General features: G+C 37.9%; 1 protein-coding gene across 4 annotated transcripts in view; it reads right to left on the bottom strand.

The window, feature by feature from the left end:
• The window catches only part of CACNA1D (calcium voltage-gated channel subunit alpha1 D), a 356,488-nt gene that overhangs the window by 122,992 nt on the left and 206,823 nt on the right, over positions 1–26,673 (bottom strand). For all 4 annotated transcript variants that reach the window (XM_075073231.1, XM_075073232.1, XM_075073233.1 and 1 more), the window contains exons 10-21: positions 24,794–24,881; positions 23,937–23,963; positions 16,631–16,791; positions 15,812–16,037; positions 15,462–15,669; positions 13,295–13,415; positions 11,949–12,063; positions 10,205–10,274; positions 9,347–9,416; positions 7,478–7,622; positions 5,561–5,690; positions 602–661 (exon numbers count right to left, since the gene is read on the bottom strand). In XM_075073231.1, coding sequence (XP_074929332.1) covers positions 602–661; positions 5,561–5,690; positions 7,478–7,622; positions 9,347–9,416; positions 10,205–10,274; positions 11,949–12,063; positions 13,295–13,415; positions 15,462–15,669; positions 15,812–16,037; positions 16,631–16,791; positions 23,937–23,963; positions 24,794–24,881 — 1,421 coding nt within the window. The remainder of the gene's footprint in view (positions 1–601; positions 662–5,560; positions 5,691–7,477; positions 7,623–9,346; positions 9,417–10,204; positions 10,275–11,948; positions 12,064–13,294; positions 13,416–15,461; positions 15,670–15,811; positions 16,038–16,630; positions 16,792–23,936; positions 23,964–24,793; positions 24,882–26,673) is intronic.

The following is a 26,673-nucleotide window of genomic DNA, read 5'->3' as shown; positions in this document are numbered from 1 at the left end:
TCTTAGACTATAAGTAAACGGAAGATATCTTGCAAGTCCTGTTGCAAGAAAATAGTTGTCTACTATTTTAGCACTACGAATATAGTTCAGCAAGAGAAATGAAAAAATCCATGCTCCCTCTTTAAAAGATTTATGATCTTTTTGGAAATGCCAAAACAAGGAGGAGGAAAGCTCATGCGCAGTGAATTATTTTTCCCTTTTCTGACAAACTGTAAGTGTAAAAAAGGGTAAAAAATGAATTATTAAATTGATGTGATGATAAAAAGTAGCTTCTACATGCACCCAAAGGTCAAAGATAACTAATCAAAACTATAAGATATTGTCAAATTAAAAAATCCTTTGGTTTGAAAGAGTTTAGCTTTGATCGTTTAGGGAAAAGGTGGAGAACACTTCAAGTGCCTTTTCTCGGCAGGTACACACAAGGAAAATCCTTTTAAACAAACTTCTTTATAAACCTGTTACCTTCAAAATGATCTCAAATGTAAACATACTAGTGAAGACATAATCTGCATACCCTAGGATCTGGAAGGTAAACAAAAAGTTACAAACATTATTGCTAAAGCTGCTGTTGAGCTAACAAGGATCAATTAACATTCATTACCTTTAACAGGATTTCAACAGTAAAGATGGCTGTGAAAGCATAGTCAAAGTAACCAAGTATCTGCAAGGTATAATATGTGCCACAGTAAGAAATCCATCTATAGATAAATATTTACAAGTTAGATCACATGCACAAAAATACCTACTTTAGTTTAAGAATTTAGTTTGGAAATATAGGCAAAGTAATTTAAACTTTTAGCTGCTGTGTAACAATTTTTTGTTTAATTTAAAGATCATTAGAAGCTACTAAGTTCAAAGTGAGATTTCTTCCATCATAAAATGATAGGACCAAATATGCAATATTTTCTTTCAATTCAGACCTTTGTCCTAGGGCCCTACCAAATTCATAGCCATGAAAAATGCGTCACGGACCATGAAATCTGATCTCCCCTGTGAAATCTGGTCTTCTGCGTATATAGTATATAGATTTCACATGGGAAACCAGCATTTCTCAAACGGGAGGTCCTGACCCAAAATGGGGCTATAGAGAGTTGCAAAGTTACTGTAGGGGGTTATGGTATTGCCGCCTTTACTTCTGTGCTGTCTTCAGAGCTAGCTGGCCAGACAGCGGTGGCGGCTAGTCAAGTGTCCAGCTCTGAAGGCAGCACCCTGCCACCAGCAGCGCAGAAGTAAGAGTGGCAATATTGAGACTCCCCTACAATAACCTTGCAACCCTTTCCCACAACATCCTTTTGGGTCAGGACCCCTATAGTTACAACACCTTGGAATTTCAGACTGAAATATATGAAATCATGTAATGTATGATTTTTTAAAACCTATGACTGTGAAATTGACCAAAATGGACTGTGAATTTGGTAGGGCCTTACCTATCAGCTTTCAGATGTTCTTTCTTCTCATTCTAATATACTTTACAGACTCTCACTCAAACGAAAGCTTATTAATAACATACTTTTTCCATCACAGTATTGCACTGAAAAGTTAGACTGTCGTATACTTTGTCAGATTTACTAAATCAGTCTAAACATTGTTATGTGTATTTTGTTGCTGTGGTAGGCTGTATGTGCTGGCTACAGGATCACATAGCAAAATTAATGAATAAGTAAATTACCTAAAATCTACTAATGCATTCACTTTTTCTCTTGTATTTTGGAGTATATAACTGTGAGTAATTTATGGAAAATTAAATAAAAATAACAGTAGAGTCAAAGGTGATGTGCAAAGCTTTCAGAATGACCTTGGGTGAAATCCTCATTCCACTGAAGTCAGTGGGAGCTTTGCCATAGATTTCAAGACAGTGAGGATTTCACTCCTGTAAGGAAAACAGTGCACTTATCTTTAGCACCTACCCAAGGCAAGTAACATGCAATCCAACATTAGTTTTCCTTTCAAGGGAACTACACAACTATCCATTTGTTCTTCTGGTCAGAAAGATGGTGCCAGTGATCAGCAGCTAATGAAATAGCAGGAAAAATTTAACAATGGACAACAGGGAAAAGGGTGCCCATACTAGATTAGACACAGGGAAATCTACTTTTCATTTTCAGCCAAAGCTCAGATGCTTCTGGTTCCTGCAATAGCTGAAAAAATATAAATAGTAAAGCCCTACAACAAAGACTGGCAAGAGACCTATTCTAAAATATCAAAGGAAGTATTGCAAACCATTTCACTGCAGCATGACAACAGTGTTTTATTTTGTTTTCATATTTTGCCTTCTAAATGTTAGCAATGGAAGGAAGAGGTCAGCAAGAACCACTTTTCCCCCTCAGTATATCTGTGCTGGAGCTAGGCAAAACACTGGGGGTAGCATGTTTTTTGCTGGTCAGCTAGCACACAGAGAAAGTATGGTCTGCTGGGTCAGAGATATAGCCAAGGCAGGCTGCCCCTCTTCCTGCATTCTTACTAATATAATGGGCTGTGATAGCATAGGTACAGACAGCATGGTTGTCACTGGGAATCAAACCCAGGACATTCACACCAAAAGCACAGGACACTACTAATTGAATTAAGAACATAAGAATGGCCATACTGGGTCAGACCAAAGGTCCATCCAGCCCAGTATCCTATCTGCCAACAGTGGTCAACGCCAAGTGCCCCAGAGGGAGTGAACCTAACAGGTAATGATCAAGTGATCTCTCTCTCCCATCCATCTCCACCCTCTGACAAACAGAGGCTAGGGACACCATTCCTTACACATCCTGGCTAATAGCCATTAATGGACTTAACCTCCATGAATTTATCTAGTTCTCTTTTAAACTCTGTTATAGTCCTAGCCTTCACAACCTCCTCAGGTAAGGAGTTCCACTAGTTGACTGCGAGCTGTGTGAAGAAGAACCTCTTTTATTTGTTTTAAACCTGCTGCCCATTAATTTCATTTGGTGGCCCCTAGTTCTTATATTATGGGAACAAGTACATAAACTTTTCCCTATTCACTTACTTCACACCACTCATGATTTTATATACCTCTATCTTATCTCCCCCACCCCCCTTAGTCTCCTCTTTTCCAAGTAACTCCTTCAACTTTGAGCAGAAGGCTTCCATAGTCACATGGGTCAGCCTCTAAAAGGAGATGTGATCCTGTCCATGAAACCCCATTAACCATGCTTGCGCTGAACAGATCTGAGGCCTGCTATAATTCAAGACCCAGCTTGAGAGCCATTTAGAATGAGCAAGGCCCTATTTGTAGAGCTATAACCTCCAGCAGCAAGGATCAAACTTCTCAGTACTTTCTGGACCTTCAGCTTTCAAACCACAAGTCCCTACTACATGAGCTAACAGAACAGCACCAGTTGCTGTCGTTAATTAGAAGGTTCTTTTACTCACTGGGGCAAGCTACTGGTGGGAAACATGGTTGCATGCGTTAGGTCAATGTAGAATCCAGAGGCAGGAATATGGGCGCAACACACTGCACATATCTGCAAGAAGGGCAAGGGGCACACCTGTCCCCACCTCCACTTCCCTCAGGCATTCTGCCTGTGTCCCCCCTTCACAGGGATAATCCTTTACAGCCTGTCAGCATTCTCCTAGCTGCAAAAGACAGTATTCAACCCTTCAAACTCTTTCCAGAGTAAGTCTCATACTGTGGGTGGCACTCAAGAATTTGCTACTTGCTGTCTTTTCCTTATCCGTTATTTATACGAATATACTTAACCAGATTGTATAGATAGGAAAAGCACATATCTCCACTGAATATTTTATGAGGGAATACAAGTGTGCGTGCTCTGACCTCATTTTACCTCTAAACAAAGTTAAGGTTTTTTTAAACATTTTTTTTCTTTCTAATGTCAAGCGCCAAGTTCTGTGGGCCACACAGCAACTTCACCCTCCTCTGGGTTTCAGAGCCCAGGCTCTCACCCACACCTGAATATTTACAGTGCTATTTTTAGCCCCCTAGCATAGACCCCATAAGCCCCAGTCAGTTGACCAGGGCTGTGAGATACTGCTGCAAGTCTTTATTTGCAGTGTAGATGCGGTCAGGACCTCTATTCAATCCCACTCTAATCCTGCCCCATCGTCCTTCTGCAGGGTCTGAGGAGACTATTGCAATCACAGAGCAGCCTCGATACATCAGACTACATGCAAGAGAAAGAGGGAGCCTGGGGAAACAAGCTCAGTCATAGCAACCCAAAATTCCCTATATAGTATTCCTTATAGGGTTGCTTCTTTACATTTCTTCTTCATAACAACAATTTCATACTTGTGTAAAGTTGATATGAAGCCGAGGGGCTTCCTCTTTACGTCACCACTAATACTGGTGTAATGGTAGGAGATATGATATTGGACCTGAGTATACATTCCTTGTATCTAACTCAGTTTGTAGAAGGTCACTCATCACCACGGTATATAAGTGCCAGGCAAAGCTCCTGTAGAACTCAAGAGTACAGAGTACTCAAGATGGCTACAGTGTTGTTTCAGCTATAGTGAGCCATTTTTGGGTAACATGGTTACTTACTTAACAAATGAGCTACACTTTTGTTGGATTGTAGCTCACTCAACCATTTATACATGAGAGCCTTAAGGGTGCCCAGGATTATAGTGATTTCTTTTTGTTTACTCTGTGGTTACTGTTTTATATTTTTCTACTTAAATAATTTTATGTATAAATCACATCTAGCCTAATCACTTTGTAGTGGTTATTTCAAAGGTTTAAGATGAATACAGCAGAAGTTTTATATTTCTGAATTTGAAAGAAAGAAAGAAAGAAAGAATGAATTTCTCAAGTTGACCATTAAAAATCAGACTGCAACTGCTGAACAGTATTACTTTGTTAATGTATGAATATCTTCATACACAGAAGTGATAGGGCTGTTCGTATGTCTGCGGATTCATCATAAGATAACTCTTGCATATATGAAAGAAGTGAGAGAATAGGAGAAAAAAGATTTCTATTCATAGATGAATTGCATATCAATATATGTAACACGTGGCTCTCCAAAAACAGATACATTTCCACCTAGTACCTTTTTCTTTTGTTGTCAGGGTGCATAATGTACATTTATAAGCTGCAAATATATTCAAAATCAGATTCAAATAACAACACTTTTTTTAAAATGAATTAAAACATTCTCCTTTTCATGTCATAAATTTTTAAAATTAAATTGTTGATTTGATTTTTTTATTTACATGTGGCCTGATCCTGCCATCAATATTCAGATCAGACTCATAACATCAACACAGATAAAAAGTAAAATTCATTTAGAATTAAAATATGCTCTCTATGTTCCATGCATTACGTTTTAAAGGGATCCATGCTAATTAGTACACGTAGTATAAATAGTATTGTATCTTTGTAAAACTGTAAAATACTTAACATTTTACTATGTGTAGCGAGCAAAAATATATATATATATATATATATGAAGACAAGTTAAACTGTGCTATCATGTAGGTCTACACTACAAAAATAAGCATATTCCAAACATAACGATTACTTATTAGTCAGGAGGAAGGCATAATAAGTTAAAAATTTGTTATGTAGACTCGTCTATGTATTTTTGCTTACGTTATTTCGAAAAGAGTGACTGCGAATTGGGTCTTCTGCCGCTAGGGAAACACTGCTGAGCATGATGAAGACAAGGATGAGGTTTGTAAAGATGTGGTGGTTGATCAGCCTGTGGCATCCCACTCGAATTCTGAAAAAGAGACAAAAAAATATGCATGTGTAAATAATTTATAGCAGGCAGGGCTCACAAAGAGCAAGTATTCTAAATTTCTCTGCCAAGATTATGGTAACAATTCTAAAGGCAGGGCTAGATTTGGCTTTCAGATACACCAAGGTAAATCCAGAGCAACTGCTCTGATTTAAACTTTGGTAAAGGATTTCAGAATCTGGCCCATAGACTTTGAGGCTAGGATTGTCAAAGGAGTCTAAGGGAGTTAGGTTCCCAGTGCCCACTGATTTTCAATGGGATGTTGATGCCTAACTTCTCTACGTGTCTTTTAAAACCGTGGTATTGGGCCCCACTGTGCACATGCAAAGGGGTCCATGCTAACAGATATTCCTATGCAGGAATAAAGCCTTAATTTCAGGCTCAATGAGAATGGCTTAATTTCAGACTCAATAAGTCTGAGCCAACTCTCATTAAAGCCAGTGCAAGTATTCCTAAATTTACGCTGTAGGAGTTGGACTGGGCTCAGTGTCTCATTTAGATATTTCAGGGCTCTATTCAAATTAGAATTTCCTAATGAGGCTACCAGCTGTTTCAAGATTGTACTTGCTACTAGGAAGCCACCACGTAATGCTGATTTCAGTTTACACAAGATTAGAGTCATAGGACCCAATTCGGGTCTCATTCCAGCTGAACACTTCATTAGAGTTACTCCATATTTACATCAGTGGGAAAGCAGAATCAGCAGAATGAAATAGTTTTGAAAGCTTCCCATGAGAAGTTAGTGGGTTTTTAAGTAATCTAGTTTCCTGTTAGTAAATAGAGGATTTCTGTATGTTCTGGTACTGCTAATTACTTTCCATAACAACAGAAGCTACCTACTTTACTTAGAGAAAGAAAAGCTACAAACCAATCCTACAGTCCCTTTGCAAGCAAAAATTCCCCCCGAGTCAAGACGATTTTTGGTGTGCGTGAGGATAGTAAAATAATGACTTTGGGGTATTGACATCAACAGGATCTGTGGCTGTTCAGCATCATTGGAAATCTGGTCTTAATGTCTGAAGAGCTCTATTTATTATTAAATTTAAGTTGAATGTGTGTAAGTTTTAAACTATTTAGTTTCAATAACTTTCTTTTTTAGTGATTTTTGTCTTTTTGTGAAAAGTGCTGCTTGACAGGTCTGGAGACTGAAGTCATTTATGAACTGAATCGATACAAGAAGGGCAGCAGTTGAATAAACTGCCACACATATACACTGTTCCACAAATGTTCCTCAAAGCTGACCTGGAAGGACCTCTAGTGGTGAGATGGTAACTCTGTTTCCAAGCCAAGTCATTCTTTAACTGTATGCTGAGACTGCCGATGAGATTGCTAATTGTGTTGATGGTTTTATGACATGGACTCTACTCATTTCATATGCACAATCAAACAACCACTAGATAGTCCCAGTTTCCATCGGCTAACAAAACAGCTTTCTTCGCTACTGCCCAAGTCTGGAATCATACCTAGAGATGAAAGGCTCTATATCCCAATCCCAATTACCTAAGCATCCAGGTTTTATTGTTTTTATTTTTATTTTTTTATTTATCTTTGCTTTCATTGTTTTCTTCAATGCTGAATTTTGGAAAATACCACCATACCAATGGGGTATAAGGAATCAAATTCACTTATTTAATGAATTATATAAGGTCCAATCTTGCTCCCATTTAAGTCAATAGGAGTTCTGCCTTGGACTTCACTGAGGGCAAAATTAGCTCTTCAGTGATGAAGCTCCAAGGCACAGAAGTGGTATTTATAAGGATGATATTTACGGGTTGGTGCTGCTGAAAATGAAGAAGGCGCTCCCTTCAGGAATCGGTGTAATCTTCTCCTTCATATTTAGTTCAGATATTCTTCGGGGACGTGGGCCAACTGGTACCTCTGGTTCATCTTCCTCATCTTCCTCATCTTCACCTACTTTAAATTAAACACTTTTTTACTATAAAATAAAAAAGATTAAATTTTTGTTCATAACAATATACAATTATTGCTTGTATTAAATATATATTCAACAGATGGTGTTAAAAATCTGTTAATTAATACATGAACATTCCCATAGGTGTCAGGGACATATCTTTCATTAATCAATTTACACACCAAAGGGACTCTTTATAGAGCTTTTCATGGTCATTTAGTGCCTAATTTCTACTGAAAGGCAATGCAGTGAGTCCAAGTCCTTACCATATCTCAGATGGAGACCGGTAGTGGCTTTAGGTTAATTTTTGCAATGATTGGTGGCTTTTCCTCCACCCATCCCATAACCTCTCACTTTCCTGTATATAAAGTCCAAGTAAATGGACTCTGCACAATGGTGGATGTTAATGCCACTCACCTGCCACAGTGGGTGCAAAACCAGATGGGCAGTGATTGGGACAGGAAAGGGAAAGGACAGCACATGCTGGAAGTGACCCCTCCCCTCTTCAGAGCCGCTATCCACTCATTGGTCAGCAGGAGGAGGTAAGGAGCTGATTGGTCCATCATTCTCTCCTTTCATTAACCTAAACCCTACTCTGGGGCATGTGGAGCTCTATTTCAGCAGCCCAATCTCCACTTCCTGTAGATGCAGTTTTGGGACCGTGTTTGCAGATGCTGCAGGTCTGACTAAGTGCCTGTTTTGGGGGTCAGGAAGGAATATTTTTTTCCCATTGGGGCCAAACTGGCAGAGACCTGGTAGGTCTTTTCACCTTCCTCACAGCATCCTCGAAGCACAGTTAGATTTAACAGGACTAGAATTCAGTCATTAGTGGTAGTACTTAGTAGGGATGTTTGTTAGTTGCAACTAGTGGACCATTAGCCTTGGTGAAAAGGCTAAAAAGGACAGTCCCCAGAAGTATAAGACCCAGGATTTTGCTGATGGACCTTGCACTCATGGGATAAGAGGATACCTTGTTGCCTTCATAGGTCAAGGTTCCCCCCATTTTAATACCATCTGTCCCCTTCCTGGGGTGTGTGAAATGATTCAGAAGAGCAGGCTGAGTCCTAGGGCTAGGCTGAGGAGTATCTATCCCAAGCTGTGGGTTATATGATAGGAGCCCTCCAACCCCTGACTGGAACCACTTAAAATGCCTGGTAGGTGGGAGTATGGGTAACAAGGTTGATAGTGTCCCTTCCCTGTGTTAAGTTTAATAAAATTGCAGCCTGTCACTTAACATCCCTGCGTCTGTCCTCACTTGCCAATGTGTCTAGATCAAGTGTTCACAGAGCGGGTGGGAGGTAGTAAGAGTATGTAACAGCTCTACAGCTGGTGAGACAGAAGCAACCTGATTTTTGACTGAAATGTGTGTTAGCAGGAAACCATCAGAAGTGCCCAAGATGACAGGGCCTGAATAGCATTCTCTCTGGAACATTCCTTGCCATCTACCCATTTCAATGAAGTTCCAGATTCTGCCTCAAATACAGAGAAGTATTATTAGGTTAGCCACCAGACTGACAATTTTAATTATCTTACTTTATGTATACTATCTAAATGGGCTGCAGAAAAAGCAATAGCACTGCATTCTACAGGCCAATATAACTGCTTGCATCAGAGGATCTAACTCCACTGACTTTAAAGGAATTGAATCAAGACAAGGTAATGGGAAATGTGACCCTACATTTATATTTCACTGTACTGAAACATGTTTATAGTCTTGCTGGCATACCTGGTACATCACAAGGTGGATAGGGGTCTTTGTCCTCATCTTCTCCTTCTCGATATTCAGCAATTGTAATCTATGGCAATGGTACAGAGACACTTCAGAAGAAAATTAAACTTCAGCATTTAATCAGTGCATTTAGATGATCCAAAAAACAAAACAAACAAATTATTCAATACCAGAGAAGCCAGGTACATGCTTACTCTCTGAATGTATCAACAGAGCCATGATGGTTGATCACTTTGGAAGTAGGCAAGAGGGAAAAGCTGTAATCTTTTTTAAAAGTCTATTTTTGAACCCCTGTATACATTTTTGTGATTCTACACTCAGGCAAAAAGACCTGCAGAATGAAACCAGCACGGTTCTATGGAAATTACATGGAGTGGTTTGAAAATTCTATAGGAAGTTTATCATTCAGTATTGCCTTCCAAAGGACTTTTCCAGCAGAAATCTACCAAGAGCCTAAAGCTACAGGTTATGCTACAACTGACAATGTTAACTTACTCTATGCTCTAAAACTTCTCTCCCCAGCAAAGTTGTAGGGGATTAGGAGTAGCAGATATAATCATTCTGCCAGGAGCTATGCATCCACAGGAATGGTTGAGGCCATTAAGGTGGTCTCAAACGGCATGGATCTCATGTGAACAGCAGGTTCTGGTCCCAACCCTTTGCAAGTTCTGTGAGAATGAAAACCCTGTGTGCACTGACAGTTTCCTGTCCCTTATGTGGGAGAAAAACACTTAGAAGAAAATGAGGCCCTAAAAAATACATCACATAGTGCATATCTGTGTTGAAAAGAACTTATTAGCACAAACAAGAGAGCCATTTTTTAACAGGATAAAATATTTTTATAGAAATAAACACCTTATTATCCTTGGCCTTCTTTTGGTCACCTTCTGATTTGTCAGCTTTTTTATTTTCCAGACTCTCTTTTCTAAAAGAAAGAAAAACAAAAACAAACAACAAACCCCATTAAGTAAAGAACAAAGACTGATGAAAGAATGATTGTTAACTGATTCTACCCGCTCTATTAACAATGAAAAGGTCATGCCTACGGAAATATAGGTACTTGATTTGAAGGGACATTTACAGAGAAGACATGCCACATACAAAGGTAATTAAGAGTATTTCATCCCAGTGCACTAGATTCATTCACTAGATTACCCTTTTAAATATAACTCAAGAAACTAATCCCTTAAAAATGCAATGCATGGTCTGTATAGGAATACTAAGGGATAAACTGTGCTCTTGGATTCATGCACACAACTCACATGGTTTCCATGGGACTACAGTGACTTCAATGGAAGATTTGCTTGTTGTTTATGTAAAGTTTTCAGAATTGGTCTGAACAGAAGTTGCATATATACATCTAGAGATACAATCATGTTCTAATTGCACAATGAATCCTACATTCCAATGTTTAAACCTCAGATGGATTATCACCATTCATTCCATCATCCCAAATCTTTGGGCAAGTTTAAATTAAAATCACATTCATTTAGTCTTTGTTAACAATATCTTCATCAACAACTTAGATGTTGGCATAGAAAGTATGCTTATTAAGTTTGCAGATGATACCAAACTGGGAGGGATTGCAACTGCTTTGGAGGACAGGGTCATAATTCAAAATAATCTGGACAAATTGGAGAAATGGTCTGAGGTAACCCGGATGAAGTTTAATAAAGACAGAATGCAAAGTGCTTCACTTAGGAAGGAACCAATCAGTTCCACATACAGATGGGAAAGAGACTGTCTATGAAGGAGTATGGCAGAAAGATCCTAGGGTCATAGTGGAACCACAAAGCTAAATATGAAGTCAACAGTGTGATACTGTTGCAAACAAAAGCAAACGTGATTCTGGGATGCATAAAGGTGTGTCGTGACAAGACACGAGAAGTCATTCTTTCCGCTCTATTCTGTGCTGGTTGCCTCAGCTTGAGTACTGTTTCCAGTTCTGAACACTGCATTTCAAGAAGAGATGTGGCGAAATTGGGAGAGGGTCAAGAGAAGAGAACAAGAATGATTAAAGTCTTGAGAAACATGACCTATGAAGGCAAGGTGAAAGAATTGGGTTTATTAGTTTGGAAGAGAAGACTGAGAGGGGACATGATAGCAGTTTTCAAGTATGTAAAAGGGCGTCATCAGAGGAGGGAGAAAACTTGTTCACCTAGCCCTAATGATAGAACAAGAAACAGGGGGCTTAAAACTGAAAGCAAAAAGGGAGATTTTAGGTTGGACGTAGGAAAAAAAAGGCGGTTCCCTAACTGTCAGGGTAGTTAAACCAGCTGGAATAAATTGCCTAGGGAGGTGTGGAATCCTCATTTCTGGAGATATTTAAGAGTAGGTTAGATAAATGTCTATCAGGGATGGTCTAGACAGTATTTGGTCCTGCCAAGAGGGCAGGGGACTGGACTCGATGACCTCTTGAGATCCCTTCCAGTCCTAGAGTCTATGAATATATGAATCTATAAACAAGTATGGTATCTTCTTTACTTTTCTCTTAAATTAATAATCTATGAACCCTGTCAAGATATTCAAATAAAGAAATCAACACACTGGTAAGTGGGTGAATACTGAACTCCCATCCAGCACCCCAGTGCTATTTTACCTGGCATTCTTTTTCCTCTGCTTTTCTTCTGCTTCTTCTTTCTGAGCTGTATTCAGGCTTTCCGCATCTGCCAAGTTATCCACAGCAATGGCCAAAAAGACATTTAGCAAGATATCTGATTCAAATAATCTTAAGGACATTATGCATTACCACACTGTGTTTGGTTTATTCCTTATCAGTATGAAAAAATGACAGTGTGAGAGACATAAAACCCATGCTCCCAAACTAAGCATATAACTTTACAGAGCTGGATGTACTGCTTATAATACCTTTACTTACTGGGCTAAATTAATGCCTGCTGTAACTGCATTTAAACCAACAGAGTTATGCTAATGATACTTTAAGCCCGTTGATTCTATCACAACAAGAATATACAGCAGACTGCCAAACAACAGACTTGTAATTTATGAAGTAAATTTTTGAAAGGAAATGAAATTGAAGTTTACATGGGCTTAGATAAGTTCCACCTACTACACAATGTTTTTAGATACTAATTCAGATACTTCAAAAAGTTGATTTTTACACTGCAGTGTTTTCCTTATGTACTACATTCCATGTCAAGTTCTGTATTTCAGCCCATATCAATGAAGTGTGAATATCAATAGAAGCAGCATAAAAATATAATAAAAAGAAGTTTAATATTTTTGCCATATCTATTGGCTCCTAACCTTTTCAATACTAACTTGTGTCTAGGAGAACTGTATGCTAGCTTACTAGAGTTTTGGGTAGCCACTGAAAGATGCCATACTGGGGACAAAGGAAAGCTTTTGGAAGATTGGGGGTGAACACTTTTGTGGAACTAGTCCCAAACAGCTAATATTCCTACTGCTAGGATCCCCCTGCAATGTAACATGTATTCCCTAATGTGATCCATTTCTATCCACGGTCATTTGTTCAAAAACTGTCAGAAAAAACAAGGTGGAATTAGGGAGGGAACAGGACATTACTGGCATGGAGTTCAGAGCACTTCTGTGGATCAGGATGGGAGTCTAGCCAAAAGAAGACAAGCAGACTGAATGAGGTTGTCTGTCAACTTGAGGAGGAAGGAGCAAATGTGCTGGTTCCTGTCAGAGTGGTGAGATGGTGATGCCCAGGTAGCTGGCAGGGGTCTGATTTGCTTAGGGAAAGTAGAGAAAGGGAATGGGAGCAGGAGGGAGCTCCCATTTAGAAGAAATGTAGTACAGAAAATGTGCATATCTGTTCACAGCTATTCACTCAGTTACACAAAGGGCAGGTATGTGTCCTAAGTGTCATAATGGTTCAGTTCTCTTTATGCACAAATTCACTGCTCTATTCAGAAATGCTTACAGTGAATGCCAGTGTCACTTGTAGACATGAAAGGATACAGTTACCACAGATGAAGAGGATAATGAAGTATATACAGACGACCATTCCTGACGACGATGGGCCACCATATGCCATAATCCCATCATACATCACAGCATTCCAGTCTTCACCTGTTAGAATCTAACAAGCAAATTCATCTTTACTGACTCAACAGTCAAAAGACTGAAAGAGGATTATGTTTCCTCTGTCCACAACACACACAGCCATTTTCTATAACATGAAAATATTAACTGATCAATCTGCATAGGATGCTTTATATAGTAAACACGGTAGTAATCTGTTTGTTGTTATACAATATTTTAATATTTCCATTTAAATAAGCATCTCTTGGTTTAGCTTTACCAGTTTTTATCTATATGAAGCATTTATGCCAATGAACTGTATGTCTATGCTTATGGTCCAAATTTTTTTTAAAAAAAAGGTGCCTAAAATTAAGCTCCTAAATTCTTATGTAGGCACCAAAGTAGCCTGATTTTCAATGGTGCTGCATATGCAGCAGCTTCTACTGAAGCCTCCATGCTCAGCACCTTTGAAAATGTGGACTCTCATTTAGGAACCTAAGTATGGCTTAGGAGACAAATTTTAGGCACTCATTTTTAAAAAATGTTGGCCACAAACCCTTTCCAAAACTATACACCATAGTGGGTTACACCTTCAAATTAAATTGTCCCAATCTGAGTCCTAACTGGAGACTGGGACCATTACTATATTGCTTTAAATGGAGGGGGTTTCATACTGAATTGGCGCTCACATGCTATTGGAGAATGAATAATTTTCCTACTTTCTATTGTTTCTTGCAACTTTGCTGCTGTACCAAAGGATGAAATCTAAAGGAACTTGTTGATTAGTTAAGTGGAGGATAGTTTACAGCTGGTCTCCTATGCATTTAGCACTTTATTTTGCATTACTATGAGAAGCCTGATTATTAGAACACAGATTATAGGGACACTGTATATATTTTTCAGCAATTTAGAAGCTGTTAGTTCTATCCTCAAATACCCGCATCACAGTGACAGATAATTCAGTGACTGTGTAAGAAAGTCATACATGCACAAAGGCTACTATTTCATTATCCGAAGTCCATATTTGGGCACCTAAATAAGAATTCTGGTTTTTCCAAGCTGTTCAGTATTCAGCAGCTTCCTTGGGAGCTGTGGGAGCTTGGCACCTTTGAAAATCAGGCCATTTATTTAGGTGCCTGGATATGGATGTAGCAGCCTAACTTCAAGCACCTGAGCTTGGAAACACTAACCTAAATTTTCAAAGGGACACCGTCAGGCTAATTGTGCCCCATTATTTTTAATATTTTTTTAGGAAATTTAAGCCTTACAGAAATATTTCTCATTAGTATATCTTTATTTTTAAACTCATTGGAAAGAGTTTTTTCTTTGTTTGTTTCAAGCATCATCCTATGGAACTTCTATTTGAGTGAAAGGAAATTGTGACACAGAGCCAAATATTCACCCAAACCAAACACTGCACTATTGTGTTAATGCCTATAACCCTAAATGTGAAAATGACTAGAATTAAAAATGAAAGAGACTAGCCTAATTTCATTGCCCAAGCTGAAAGAAATATAAAAAGTAAACAAACACCATAAACAGTGAAAAGGAAGTTAGATTGTAAGAATTCTTTTAGTTTTAATAATCAGTTACTAGTAACACAGATATGAATGTTTTAAAATATATATAATAATAAACAGTGTCCCTTTAAAGAAATCCATATTTAGTTTTTTATGATATGAAGTGATATGATTCACACAGATATACACTTTTACAATGTTTCTCAATTTATCCTACTAAGAAGTAGCTGAACATTAGCAATACACACATCTACCACAAAACAGACAGTTAACAAGCTTACAGGAAAAACATTAATTCAAATTAAATAACTTCTAGTTTTTATTCTAGTTATGTCTTTGATGGACAAAGAAGACTTAATTTAATGAAGTAACATGAAAGCTATGTTGCATAGATAGATCAAATAAGATATGGAACAAATGGTACAAATGGTGCAAAATTACCAGAGTACTGAATATAATGAGCAGAATGCTACTTAAAGTAAACAGAATAAATAGTATTTGTGATTTTTTTCAGGAGACAAGATTACCTAAACATTTTTGTTGTTCAAAAGTAAAACGTTTCATACGGGGTGAAAGAAAATTACCTGGAATACAGTTAAAAGAGCTTGTGGAAAATTATCGAAGGTGCTCCGTTTTGTTTGAGTTTCATCAAAATTAAATTTGCCTCCAAACAGCTGCATTCCAAGCAATGAGAAGATTATGATGAAGAGGAAAAGCAGAAGCAACAGTGAAGCAATGGACTTCATTGAGTTTAACAAGGATGCTACCAAGTTGCTCAGGGATGTCCAGTGCCTATAAATTAAAATGCGTGTGTTAACACAAAAAAAAACTGTAAAAGAACAGTGTGTGATGAAATATTACAAAAGAATTGCTGATCACCATACAAGTACCCCTAAAATTAGCAGCAGGAAAATGCATTAATTCATAATCTTACCTTGTCACTTTAAAAATACGTAGAAGACGAACACAGCGGAACACTGAGATTCCCAGGGGTGACATAATTTCCAACTCCACCAGTATGGTTTCAACAATGCCACCACAAACAACGAAGCAATCAAAACGGTTAAAGAGGGATACAAAATAAGCCTGTAGGCCCAAGCTGTACATCTTTATTAACATTTCACAGGTGAATAATGCCAGAAGTACTTTGTTTGCAATATCTGGAACAAAACATTCAGAAAATTATAATGTTTTAGATACTTCTGATTTATTTTATAGATCTCATATTTTGACTAACTTTTATCCATTTTCCATGCCAGTTATCTTATCTCTTTGGAGGGAAATACACATTGCTTTGCATTTAACACCATTTTTGCATGAGGCGTATAATCCCTCCCTTTGATCTAAAAATGCTACATCATTCTAAGTTATTATGTAAATTATCCCGGCTAAAAATATAGTTCAAACCCAGACTGGAATTAAGAAAAAATGATTCACAGCCTATTCTGATGTGCAAGTTAGCATTTGTCCTTCCTTATCTTTGATCACATGGGTTGACAATGGTAATATGTCTAAAGCATAATGGCATATGTTTACAATTTGGCTCTGTAGGTTTTTGCCTGTACATTATGTCATTAAGCTGTGTTGCAGATGTGGAAATAGAAAACATTTGGTCATTCCCTATATCGATTTCTTTAAACTGGATGTCCTGAAGGATAACAAATAAACTTCAAAATGGCAAAATACAGAAGTAATCAAGGAAAGCTTTCATTTTTCGGTAGTTAAAAACAGGAAAAATGGTTTTTGCTTGTACCTTGGATCTGTGTCAGCCAGTCAGGTTGATTGTAATGCTCAGAAGAGATAGTTAATGTGTTCAGAAAGACCAAGACAATAACCAGCCAATAAAACGAGACAGATTTTACTGCAGCTCTACATTTTCTTCGATTGAATCGGTTCCAGCGACGCCAGCGTCGACTGAAAATTAGAACAAAAGCACATGCATTATTCTATGGAAAAATATTACAGTATTTGAACTTGGAGATTTGTGTTTGGTGGGAGATTTGTGGGTATACATATGTGTGTATAAATGAAACTAAGAAAGAAATCTGACAGACAGCTGTGTGCATTACTACCAAGTGCAGCTAAAAAGATGATAATTTTGTTCAAGTTTACAGCCAAATAAAAAACAAAAAATGAAAACTTTAACAAATTAGTGTTGAACATTTCTATATAATTTTCATACAGTTTAATAGATTGTGACATCACTTCACAATGTCAAAGCCAACTCAATATTGCATGACCTAGTACATCACATTGCACTTCATTGCATAACAAGATATATCTAAGTAAACCAGATCTAGATTCAGATTAAGTTTAAGAATCAGAATTTGCATTTCAAGTTGAACCATGGATACAGTTTGGGTTTGGATTAAACAATGCAGATTTTTTTTTAGATTAACTTGTGAGAAACGACCCCATAATGATGGAACTCTCACAATGTCAACTGTTCGCAAGAACACTACCAATTTGGGCTGAAATCCTAGGATGGTGGGTGGCCATATTCATGAGATTTTTGATGCATACAAACTGAAGTTGGAAATTAGGCCACATCTAGTTTTGAATTGACTCAGAGAGGAAGGATTGTCCAATGGTTAGAGTGCTACCACAGGACTTGGGAGACCTGAGTTAGTTCTCTGCTTCCTCCAAAGCTTCTTGTGTGACCTTGTGTAAGCCACTTACTCTTTAGTGCCTCAGTTCTCTATTTATGAAATGGGAATACCCATAAAAGTACTTTACCTCACACGTGTGTAGTGTGGATAAATACATGAAAAATTGTGAGGCACTCAGATACTACAGTAATGGGAGCCTTATAAGGTAGGTAGGTAGGTAGATAGGTAGATAGATAGGTAAATCAATCGATCCACGGGAGTGGATTTGGATAATAAATCTGAGTCTCTCATGTCAACGTTCTGATCCAAACCCCACCGGAGTCAGTGGAAAGACTCCTATGACTGCACTGGGATCTGGCACTAGTTTCAAAATGGAAAGAGTTTGGATTTAAGGGTGTGGGTTCAGCCCTTCTCCAGTATATTGTAATGCACTTTACAACTGAAGTTCATAAGCTAATGCTATTTCTGACCCTAAACTTTTCTATTTTTTTTTGTTTACACTCTATAATATTTAAATAAATTGCTACAAATAATTAGATAAAAAGTCTTAGTACCTCTGCTGCCCTGAGTCAGCAGGTACCATACCTAGTATATATAAAATTAGAAATGTTCTAATCTGCCTCAGGTGGTAGATCCAATCTGTAATTGTGTCTTCATAAAAATAAATGAATTGGCAAAATAAACAGTCAAGCAGTATGTGAGGTTCTTTCACTCCCCTTAAACTCATGCTTGTGATTATGGAAAATAGTAATTGCTCAGTTACTGTTATGGAAAAATTTCATTGCCTATAGAGTATAATAATCATATGAAGGAAAATCTCTGCATGGAACTAACTTGACAGTGTGTTCAAGAACACTCTTGTCCAGCCATCTATGCACTTAGACATCATCAATATATTCACTGACTGGATATGCAAAAAACAGTATTTTTTACTCGTAGGGCACAATTCTGCATTGTTGAAGTCAATAAAAATAGGATAAGGCCCCCAAGAACTTGATCACTCATACGAGCTGGAGGGACTCATAGTCATCTCCAAGCACCTGATCTATGAAGTCAATGGAAAGATTCCTATTTGACTTCAATGGTCATTGGATCAGGCTCTAAATCCTTAAACAGTGAAAGTTTTGTAAAGAAGTGACCAGTTCTTTTCAAAATTTTCAGTGTTTATGGATTTATGGCCTGACTCAGAGACAGTTGACACAAACAGTACAGCTAAACCCAGGAAACCTTCTGAAAACGTAGCCCAAGGAGCGTAGCCCAATTTTAGGCCCATATGTAAAGGTCGACAGGCTTTAGTGTGAATTAAGCTTACAGTTATAAAACAAAGCCTCATTTGAGGGGTATAGCACATATTTTCTTCCCTTCTTAAAATATTCACGATTATGCACACACAGAGACAAAAGGGGGGAGGGAGGCATCAAAGTTTCATGTTGTCCCACTGTGATGCCTCTTCAGAAAAAACTGCAGAAATATGAACTTGAAAATAAGTGAGACCATTTTCATTCAAGATCTTCCTATTTTGCAGGCAAAGCGTTGAAATTTTAAATTTTAAACATTATAGTTTGATAAAGATAAATTTTTGTAGTGAAGAATGAAACTTAAGGGTTTTTTTTATTTGATGTGAACCCCATTTTGCACAAATTTGTAATAAAGTATAATGTTGCTGTTCTGAAATTATCAAGGCATTTTTCCCAAAATCTTTGTCACAGCTGTAGTGACAATTCTGAAGAAGTATTTAAAACAGAAGGGACACTCATTGTTAATATAATATACCACAGCTGGCCAAATTATTCTTTACGTTAATTCTCATCTAAATAATTTAGCTTTTTTATGTTCACATTTATGAGCAAGTCATGACGTTGACACATTTGTTGGTAATTTTATTTTTATTCATTTATTTTCAAATGGTCCTTGGTCCCCAATCCTGTAATTGAATCCACACAGGTGGATGGTCTAGACTAAAGTCAGTGCAGGGGTCTGTATTGTATAGATCCGATTGTAAAATTTGAGTCTTATTTTGGTTAACAGATACCAATAATAACTCTTCTCTACATTTGATTATTTACTCAGATTTGCTAATAAAATTGTGGAAAATTATTTAAAAATTGTACATTTCCAGATGATTTTGAATCAGCAACATCCAGCATTACATGAAATTTTACAAAATTAAAACCATATGCACAGTATTCATTCATGGGAGCACTGGGTGCCCAGCATCTTTGTCAGGTCACAAGGGTGTAAAGTTGGGTGCCCATAATTAGATAGCATTTCTGAAAATGTGGGCTTTAGATTCTAAGCATGTATCCAAGGTTGTAGGCAGTTCCAAAACCTACCATCCATAAAATATAGTACTAAATAATAAAATAAATCAATGAACAGTCCAAATAAGCCAGTGAGAGTACAGTCAAGTACACCCACTAATGACAACCCCCCTCCAAACTATTCCTCCACCCCTCAAACCTCACATCCCCAAAAGTCAGAGAGAAAAGGTGTGCTTCTCAGCATGCCCTGAAGGTCAACAGATTTCAGGCTACTGTATTTTGAACTGCTGAGGAAGTAAATGCCAGAGTTGTCAGCCTTTCACAACAGAACACCTTGCAAGAAGCTCTTTTCCATTTGAAATATGAGTACTCCTGCTTAAGTGTTTCCACTGACTACAACTGTAGCAGTTTTGTACAGTGAGAGAGTCTGTCCAGAAATTCGGTTCCAAACCATATAGGGCTTTTATAGCGGAATCCCCAAACCTTAAATTCCACCTGGAAGCTGGTAGGCAGACAGTGCAGGTCATAGATACATTAATGTAAGATAGTTTTGATATAAATAGCCACCTACTAAGTAGGCAGCTGCATTATACCTCTAGCTAGGATTTTATACTACACCCATTGTCACGACTTTTGAGCATATTATGAATTTACAGAAAAATACACATGAAAATCTGCCTCTCTTTGGCTTCCTTTCTTTCTTGTCTTATTATGGGTAGGCTAGGTTGGACAAGTGAGTTTTGAATTTTGATCTGAAGGCAAAGAAATCTGGTCAATCTGATGTCTTTTGATGTCTTCTGGAAGTGACTTCCAGATTAGGGAACCAGTTGCTGAGAAAACTCTTGAGTTTATGATTCTTGAGATTAATTGTGCCACTGTTCCAAAATAACACAGCTGTTGTGGGAGGTCATGATCGTGCAGGGAAAGACGTTCCCTGAGGAAACTTAAACCAGTCTCATGGAGGAGCTAGATGATGACTGAAAACTTGAATTTGACTCAGTACTTACCAGGAAACCAAGGAGAGTTGAACATGGGAACAATGTGTAATGTGTAGCCTCTGCTACTAAGCAGATGGGCTGCTTTATTTTGAGCTAAATTTAGTTTTTTAGGGATCAGTGATTCCATTCCTAAATACAGAGAATTACAGTAGTCAAGCCTGAAGATCACAAATATGTGGATTACTGGTTTTAGGTTCAAATATAAAAGAATGGGGTGCAGTCTTTTTTCTTGACCTTTCTGTGGGAAAAAGGAAATTTTGCAGTCATGGTTGTTTGGGTATCCAGAAGCAGTGAGGAGATTAGGAGAACAGCTAGTTTGCAAATGATAAAAGGGCAAAGGTGAACATTCTTCAACGCACTTTGTCTTCTCAACAGCTGTTGAATGCAGCCAGGACCTTGGTGCAAGCTGCACCTGATATGATGGTAAAGTAGAGTTGGGTATGATTGGCAGAGAAAAGGATGAAAGAGCAGATAGATCCCTGTAGGACTCCACAAGTAAGAGCTCTAGAGGTAGAGGAGCTGATGGCCATTATGACTTTCTGGAATATCTGAAGCCCTTTCAGTGTGATCCCAGTAAACCTCCTGCTGAACTTCTAAAGAGGGATAGCAACTTTCAGTAGTTGGCAATATCAAATGCTGTGCCTAGCAATATAAATATGAAAGTATAGTCCTGGACTGTGGCCAAGAGGATATCATCCTTCAACTCCACAAGCACTCACTTTGTTCCACATTTCAGCCTAAAGCCTGTCTCAGAGGCATCCAGGGATACTGGCAGAAATAGGAAGAGCTGGAGACTGACTGGTGATCTACTCAGTAAGCTTGCTTGGGAATGGGCAGTGGTGGAGAGGTTGGTTGCATCAGTTAGTGGTTCCTTACATACTGGCTGGATTATGGCAAGCTTTAGGTTTGGTAGGAACTTTCCTTCCTCAAAGGACGTGTTTATAGTGTCATTTAGTAGAGGTTTTAGATGCTCATGGCTCTCTTTCACTAGAATGGGGGTAGATCACAGTACAGTGTTGGCTTGCTTTTCCTACAGTGCTTCTAACATTTTCTGTCATGCAAATGGGCCAAATTCAGAAAGAAGGTGTGTTATCAATCTGTTTTGAGGGTATGGTTACTAGGTCTCTGGTGGCATCTCTGAAGCAGATGTTCCCCTCTGAGGAGTAGATTAAAAGAGGTTTCACAGGAGCAGATATTGGTTTGTGGAATTAACTGGAGACAAATTAGCAAAAATACTTCAGCCAGGCATGATTTAGAAGCTGCTAACGTGGAGGAAGAGAGTAATCTCTTGGCTTTCTTCTCTTTAATTTTCCATTAGTTTCAGCTTCCAAACAGTCTTATGGCATAGTCCCATGTACAATCCATTGCAGTTATCTATTCTCAAGATGAAACAACCATGGGTAGGTGTAACAAGGTGTACGTCCAAAAGAAATGGACACAATTTTCTCACAAATGCAGATAACAAAGCACTCCAGGCCATGCCCACCTGTTTATTATGCATAAGTATCCTATTTTGAACAAAACTCCACCTTGTAAAGCCGCTTAACAAATGGCAACACTTGACCTTGATCAGGGGTGAGATATAACCCACTCTAGTCTTCCAGTTGCTTTCCACAACCTATCTATGCTACTTCAGTGTACTGACTGATCCTCAACCACCTAACTCTTAAAAAAAGCCACAATCTCACGCATTTGTTCCATTGCACCATCAGGGTCAGAAGCAATGGACAAAACTTGGGATCATCTGCAAACTGAAATCAGCTTCTCTTAATTAGCCTACCAGTGAACTCACATATACGTTGAACTGTAGGAGTGACAAGGTGGAACCGTACCACATCTCACATGAAAAGGCCTTCAGAGTGGAAGAGCACAATTTATGACTACCTTTTGGGATCTCTCATTTAAAAAGGAAGAGGGCTACTCAAGAGCAACATCCACCCACTCCTATTGGACATAACAGAAAGATGTTGTGCTCAGCAGTAACAAAACAGCTGCTAGATTTGGTAGAATAAGCATAGACACAATAGCCAGGTCAACTGCTAAAAGCACAATACATAAGTGTTGTCAGTGAAATTTTTGCTACCGATCCAAGCATGAAACAGGTTTTATCAGGGACAAGGAAATTGGAGGAGTCCAACTTCCAGAATTGCTTTGTTAGAATCTTCTCATTTATCTTCTTGATTATCTCTGTTGTTCAATGAATGTCTGTGAACAATAGTTAGCCTGTGGATTGTTTGCAAACTGCTATGACTATTTGCTATACATGATTATATGTGGTCACCTAAGTCAGATGGCATTGTTTTTGTTCCGTGATTGAGTGACCTGACCTTTATAAACAGAAGGAGTCTCTTTTCTGTTTGCAAATTTATTTGCTATTTCTAATTTCTCAATACGTATTCTATGAAAATGAAAAAAAGTAGGTACTGTATATACTCATTCATAAGCCGAATATTTTTGGTAAAAAAGTGACGCATCAAAGAGCTGGAGTTGGCTTATAAATGGGTTTACACCAAAATTTGATGATTTTAAACTCTGTGGAATCATTGAATTGAATATCTAATACATTGTCATTTTGTTTATCTGGAGCATCTGCAGGCATGGAGCCTCTCAGCTCCCTGTGACCGCAGTTCGCCGTTCCCAGCCAATGGGAGCTGCGGGAAGTGGAGGGAGCAGAGGGGCTCCATGCCTGCAGATGCTTCAAGTAAACAAAACATCCCAAACTGCCAGCGGCTTATCCTGACAGGCTGGGAGCCAAAGTTTTCCAACCCCAGAAATATAGGGTCAGCTTATGAAAGGGTCATACAGTTTTTGCTGTTTTTACCTATCCATTTTAGGGGGTCATCTTACAAATGAATGGGCTAATGAACGAGTATATATGGTAAATTAAAAGATAAAAATATTCTTGCTTTTACTCATGGAACTTCCTTTCCATGAGCATTCTTGTGAATAAAAACTCACTTGCCCAAATGTTTGAGAATAAGTGAAAAAAGACTTGCAAATACCAGCAAAACAAATTGGGGTACTTTATTCCCAAGAATGTTCATGAATCGTCTTCAATTGTATTCCCTAATCTCTGTCAGTAACATTTTTCATCCCATCAAATTCTAATACAGAAAATACAGAATCACATAGTAATGATGTGTAAATCATTGCAAGGAAAAAAGTGATGGAAAAGAGAGGAAAATACTGACCTGAACTTGGATTTTGAGATAGTTTGACTAAAAGAAAAGGAAAACACATTTTTAAGAATATATAGAAACAATCATTTATACAATCCCTTCTCCTCGCAATGCTGTGCTTGGCAATCAAAGCAGTGGAATTACTCAAAGTTTGTGCATAAAAGTGTTTTCTCAACATAACGCTGCATGAATGCTGAAACACTATTGTCATCTGTTTGCCACTATTTTTCTGATATTATTCTTTACCAACATGGATTTTACATGAGAAAGAAAGGTAATTAAATCTTATCCTCTGGGGACCAAAATATATACATATGTAAAGCACAGATATTTGCAGAGAAACAAATCCTGGATATTAAAAAGCTGTTTCAGTGTGCTTTGGGAACCTTCTGGAAGAATGATGTTATGTGAATGAAAGTCATTATCACAATCATTATGTTAGTGCTATACTCTTATAGCAATCTAATAATTATCAGTTTTTAGCTACTTGTAAAATATGCATATGCCAGATCATGTTTCAATTATTAAAAGACATTAGTCTCTGCTGCATTTCTTAGGTTACGTCTCTTCTTTTCTTCTTGGTGTTTGTGAAGCAGCAAAATTAAAAACTCTATAACCTTTCTAAATGTAAGGCTCAAATGGATACTTTATGAAATATATCTATATTTGTCCTGACTTCAGAATTTTAGATAAAATTGTGGTTAGATTTTACCATTAATAACTAAAAGCCAAAAATATAAGCATCTAACAAAGCCTGAGTATTTCAAAGCAAATATGTTTGAGTAGGCAAAAGGGAAAAAAAATGTCTCTTTTTAATCCTAGGATGCTGGAAACACTTTGACATCTTAATTGGAGCTGTATGTACTCACCACAGACTGCCACAGCATGCTGGGCTCTCTCCTTCTCCGCTGACATTCTCAGTGTTCACAGATTCAGTTTCACTTGTTGGCATGCTTGCTGTCAGGAGATAAAATAAGTGTTAGATTTACAGCCAAAGCCAGCAGTTGCACGTGATTTGTTTTTATATCTTATTAAAAGAACACCTCTACTTGTTTAGGTTTACAAAGCGTTTTATTCAAAAGGCAGAAGAACAGCAGAAGGAAGTCACAGTGTAGTGGACTCTTTACCAGCCCTCCTTTTGTTGGCAGAGGTAAATGCACATGACTCTAGGATGTATTAGAGGATATTTCTGTTGTTTCAACAATTTAACACTTCTACTGAAAATGTATCACCGAGTTCAGTGAAGAGACATTGCACTTAGAAGATGCTGTATGGAAAAAGGAATATGCCTGACCTAGTTTGTGAGACCTCTTTTGTGTGATGTGTTTCAGTATCATGTTTGAGGTTCTTTCAGAGCCACACCAGAAGAAAGGTAATAGTTAGGTCCCAGCTAACATGCTTGGCAATTCCAATAAGTGCAATAAAGGTCCTTTCAAACAGAAGAGAAGAGAAGCCATCACACTCTGATCAATCTGTCAAAGTTGAGCACTCTCTATTTTTATTTTCCAAATTAAAAAAGTAAAACACGAAGGTGAGGAGCTAGGAGGTAATTATATCTGAAAATATGACACGAGTAGACAGGAAGAAGCACTGGTAATGGTGCAATGGGTAATACAAAGGATAAGGAGGATTGCCAATGATAAATGGGGATTATAAAATTTGTTACACACAAGTGATTTACTATACATATGGTGAAATCACTACTGAATAATTAGAAACTGTAGTTAATGGTTTGTTAGACAAAACCAGCTGATATTGGTCACACCCACTGATTCTCAATTCTTCAGAGGCGTAAGGAGATACTCTCATGCTGCAAAAGGAATTAAGAAAGCAGGAATGAGCATAACCATCAGCAGTTCTAAAACTGAACATTATTTCTTTGGCTGTGCTTGTCAACATGAAAGGAAAACCTTAGTACACAGACTACAAGGGCTTACTCTTGCCCCCTTATGAAGTGGGGATGTCACCGTACGTAGGAAAACAAGAGTGAGGATAGAAGTAGCATTGAAGTCACTGGGGAGTAGCAAGGACAACAGCCAATTAGACTTTTGCTTTTAGTATCTTAGCAACTATTGCTGGAAACATTGTAGGCTGTTTTCATATCAAACTGATAACTAAAAAGTTTTTTTATATAATTGTTTTTGTGATTTTTTTGTCTTTGTTACTGTTGCTGGAATGATAGTCCTGAAGACTGAAGGGCCACATTTCCATTTACACTTTGGCTCCTTTACATCACTCTGGCATTTTAAAGAAGCTATATAGTGGGTGTAAATTACACACACCTTACTGTAAATAAGAATCAGAACCTCTAGAATTTTCTCTTCAGGTCAGGTACGGAACAGGCAGTATAAGCTTCTCCACATTGACCTGCCAAACTGCATCAAACCTGATCTAGACAGACCATCTCTAGGTGGCAAGGGGTAGTTCAGTTTGCATACCCGGAAATTCCTGGACTCGATGGTGAGACTGCCAACTCTGTGTTAGCCAGATTCTCAGCAAATATTTGCAACAGCTGAGGATCTGGCGCTACAAATACATCATTATATGAAATTTCACACTTCCTCAATGTTGCATTACAGAGATAAGAAACAAGATCTAAAATACTCATCCAATTGTTCAAACAATAGAAAACAGTCCAGTCATTAAACACTGAAAGATAGATTTTTGTTTCACAAGGTTCCTTTGTTTCAGATAGCTCTTTTAACATAATATAAGCAGCTTTTTAATACTGAACTTAAATCACTCATGT

The sequence above is a fragment of the Chelonoidis abingdonii genome, chromosome 17 (genome assembly GCF_003597395.2).
Source record: "Chelonoidis abingdonii isolate Lonesome George chromosome 17, CheloAbing_2.0, whole genome shotgun sequence".
Lineage (NCBI taxonomy): Eukaryota > Metazoa > Chordata > Testudines > Testudinidae > Chelonoidis > Chelonoidis abingdonii.
The sequence above is the reverse complement of the archived record's forward strand: the minus strand, read 5'-3'. Positions and strand labels throughout refer to the sequence as shown.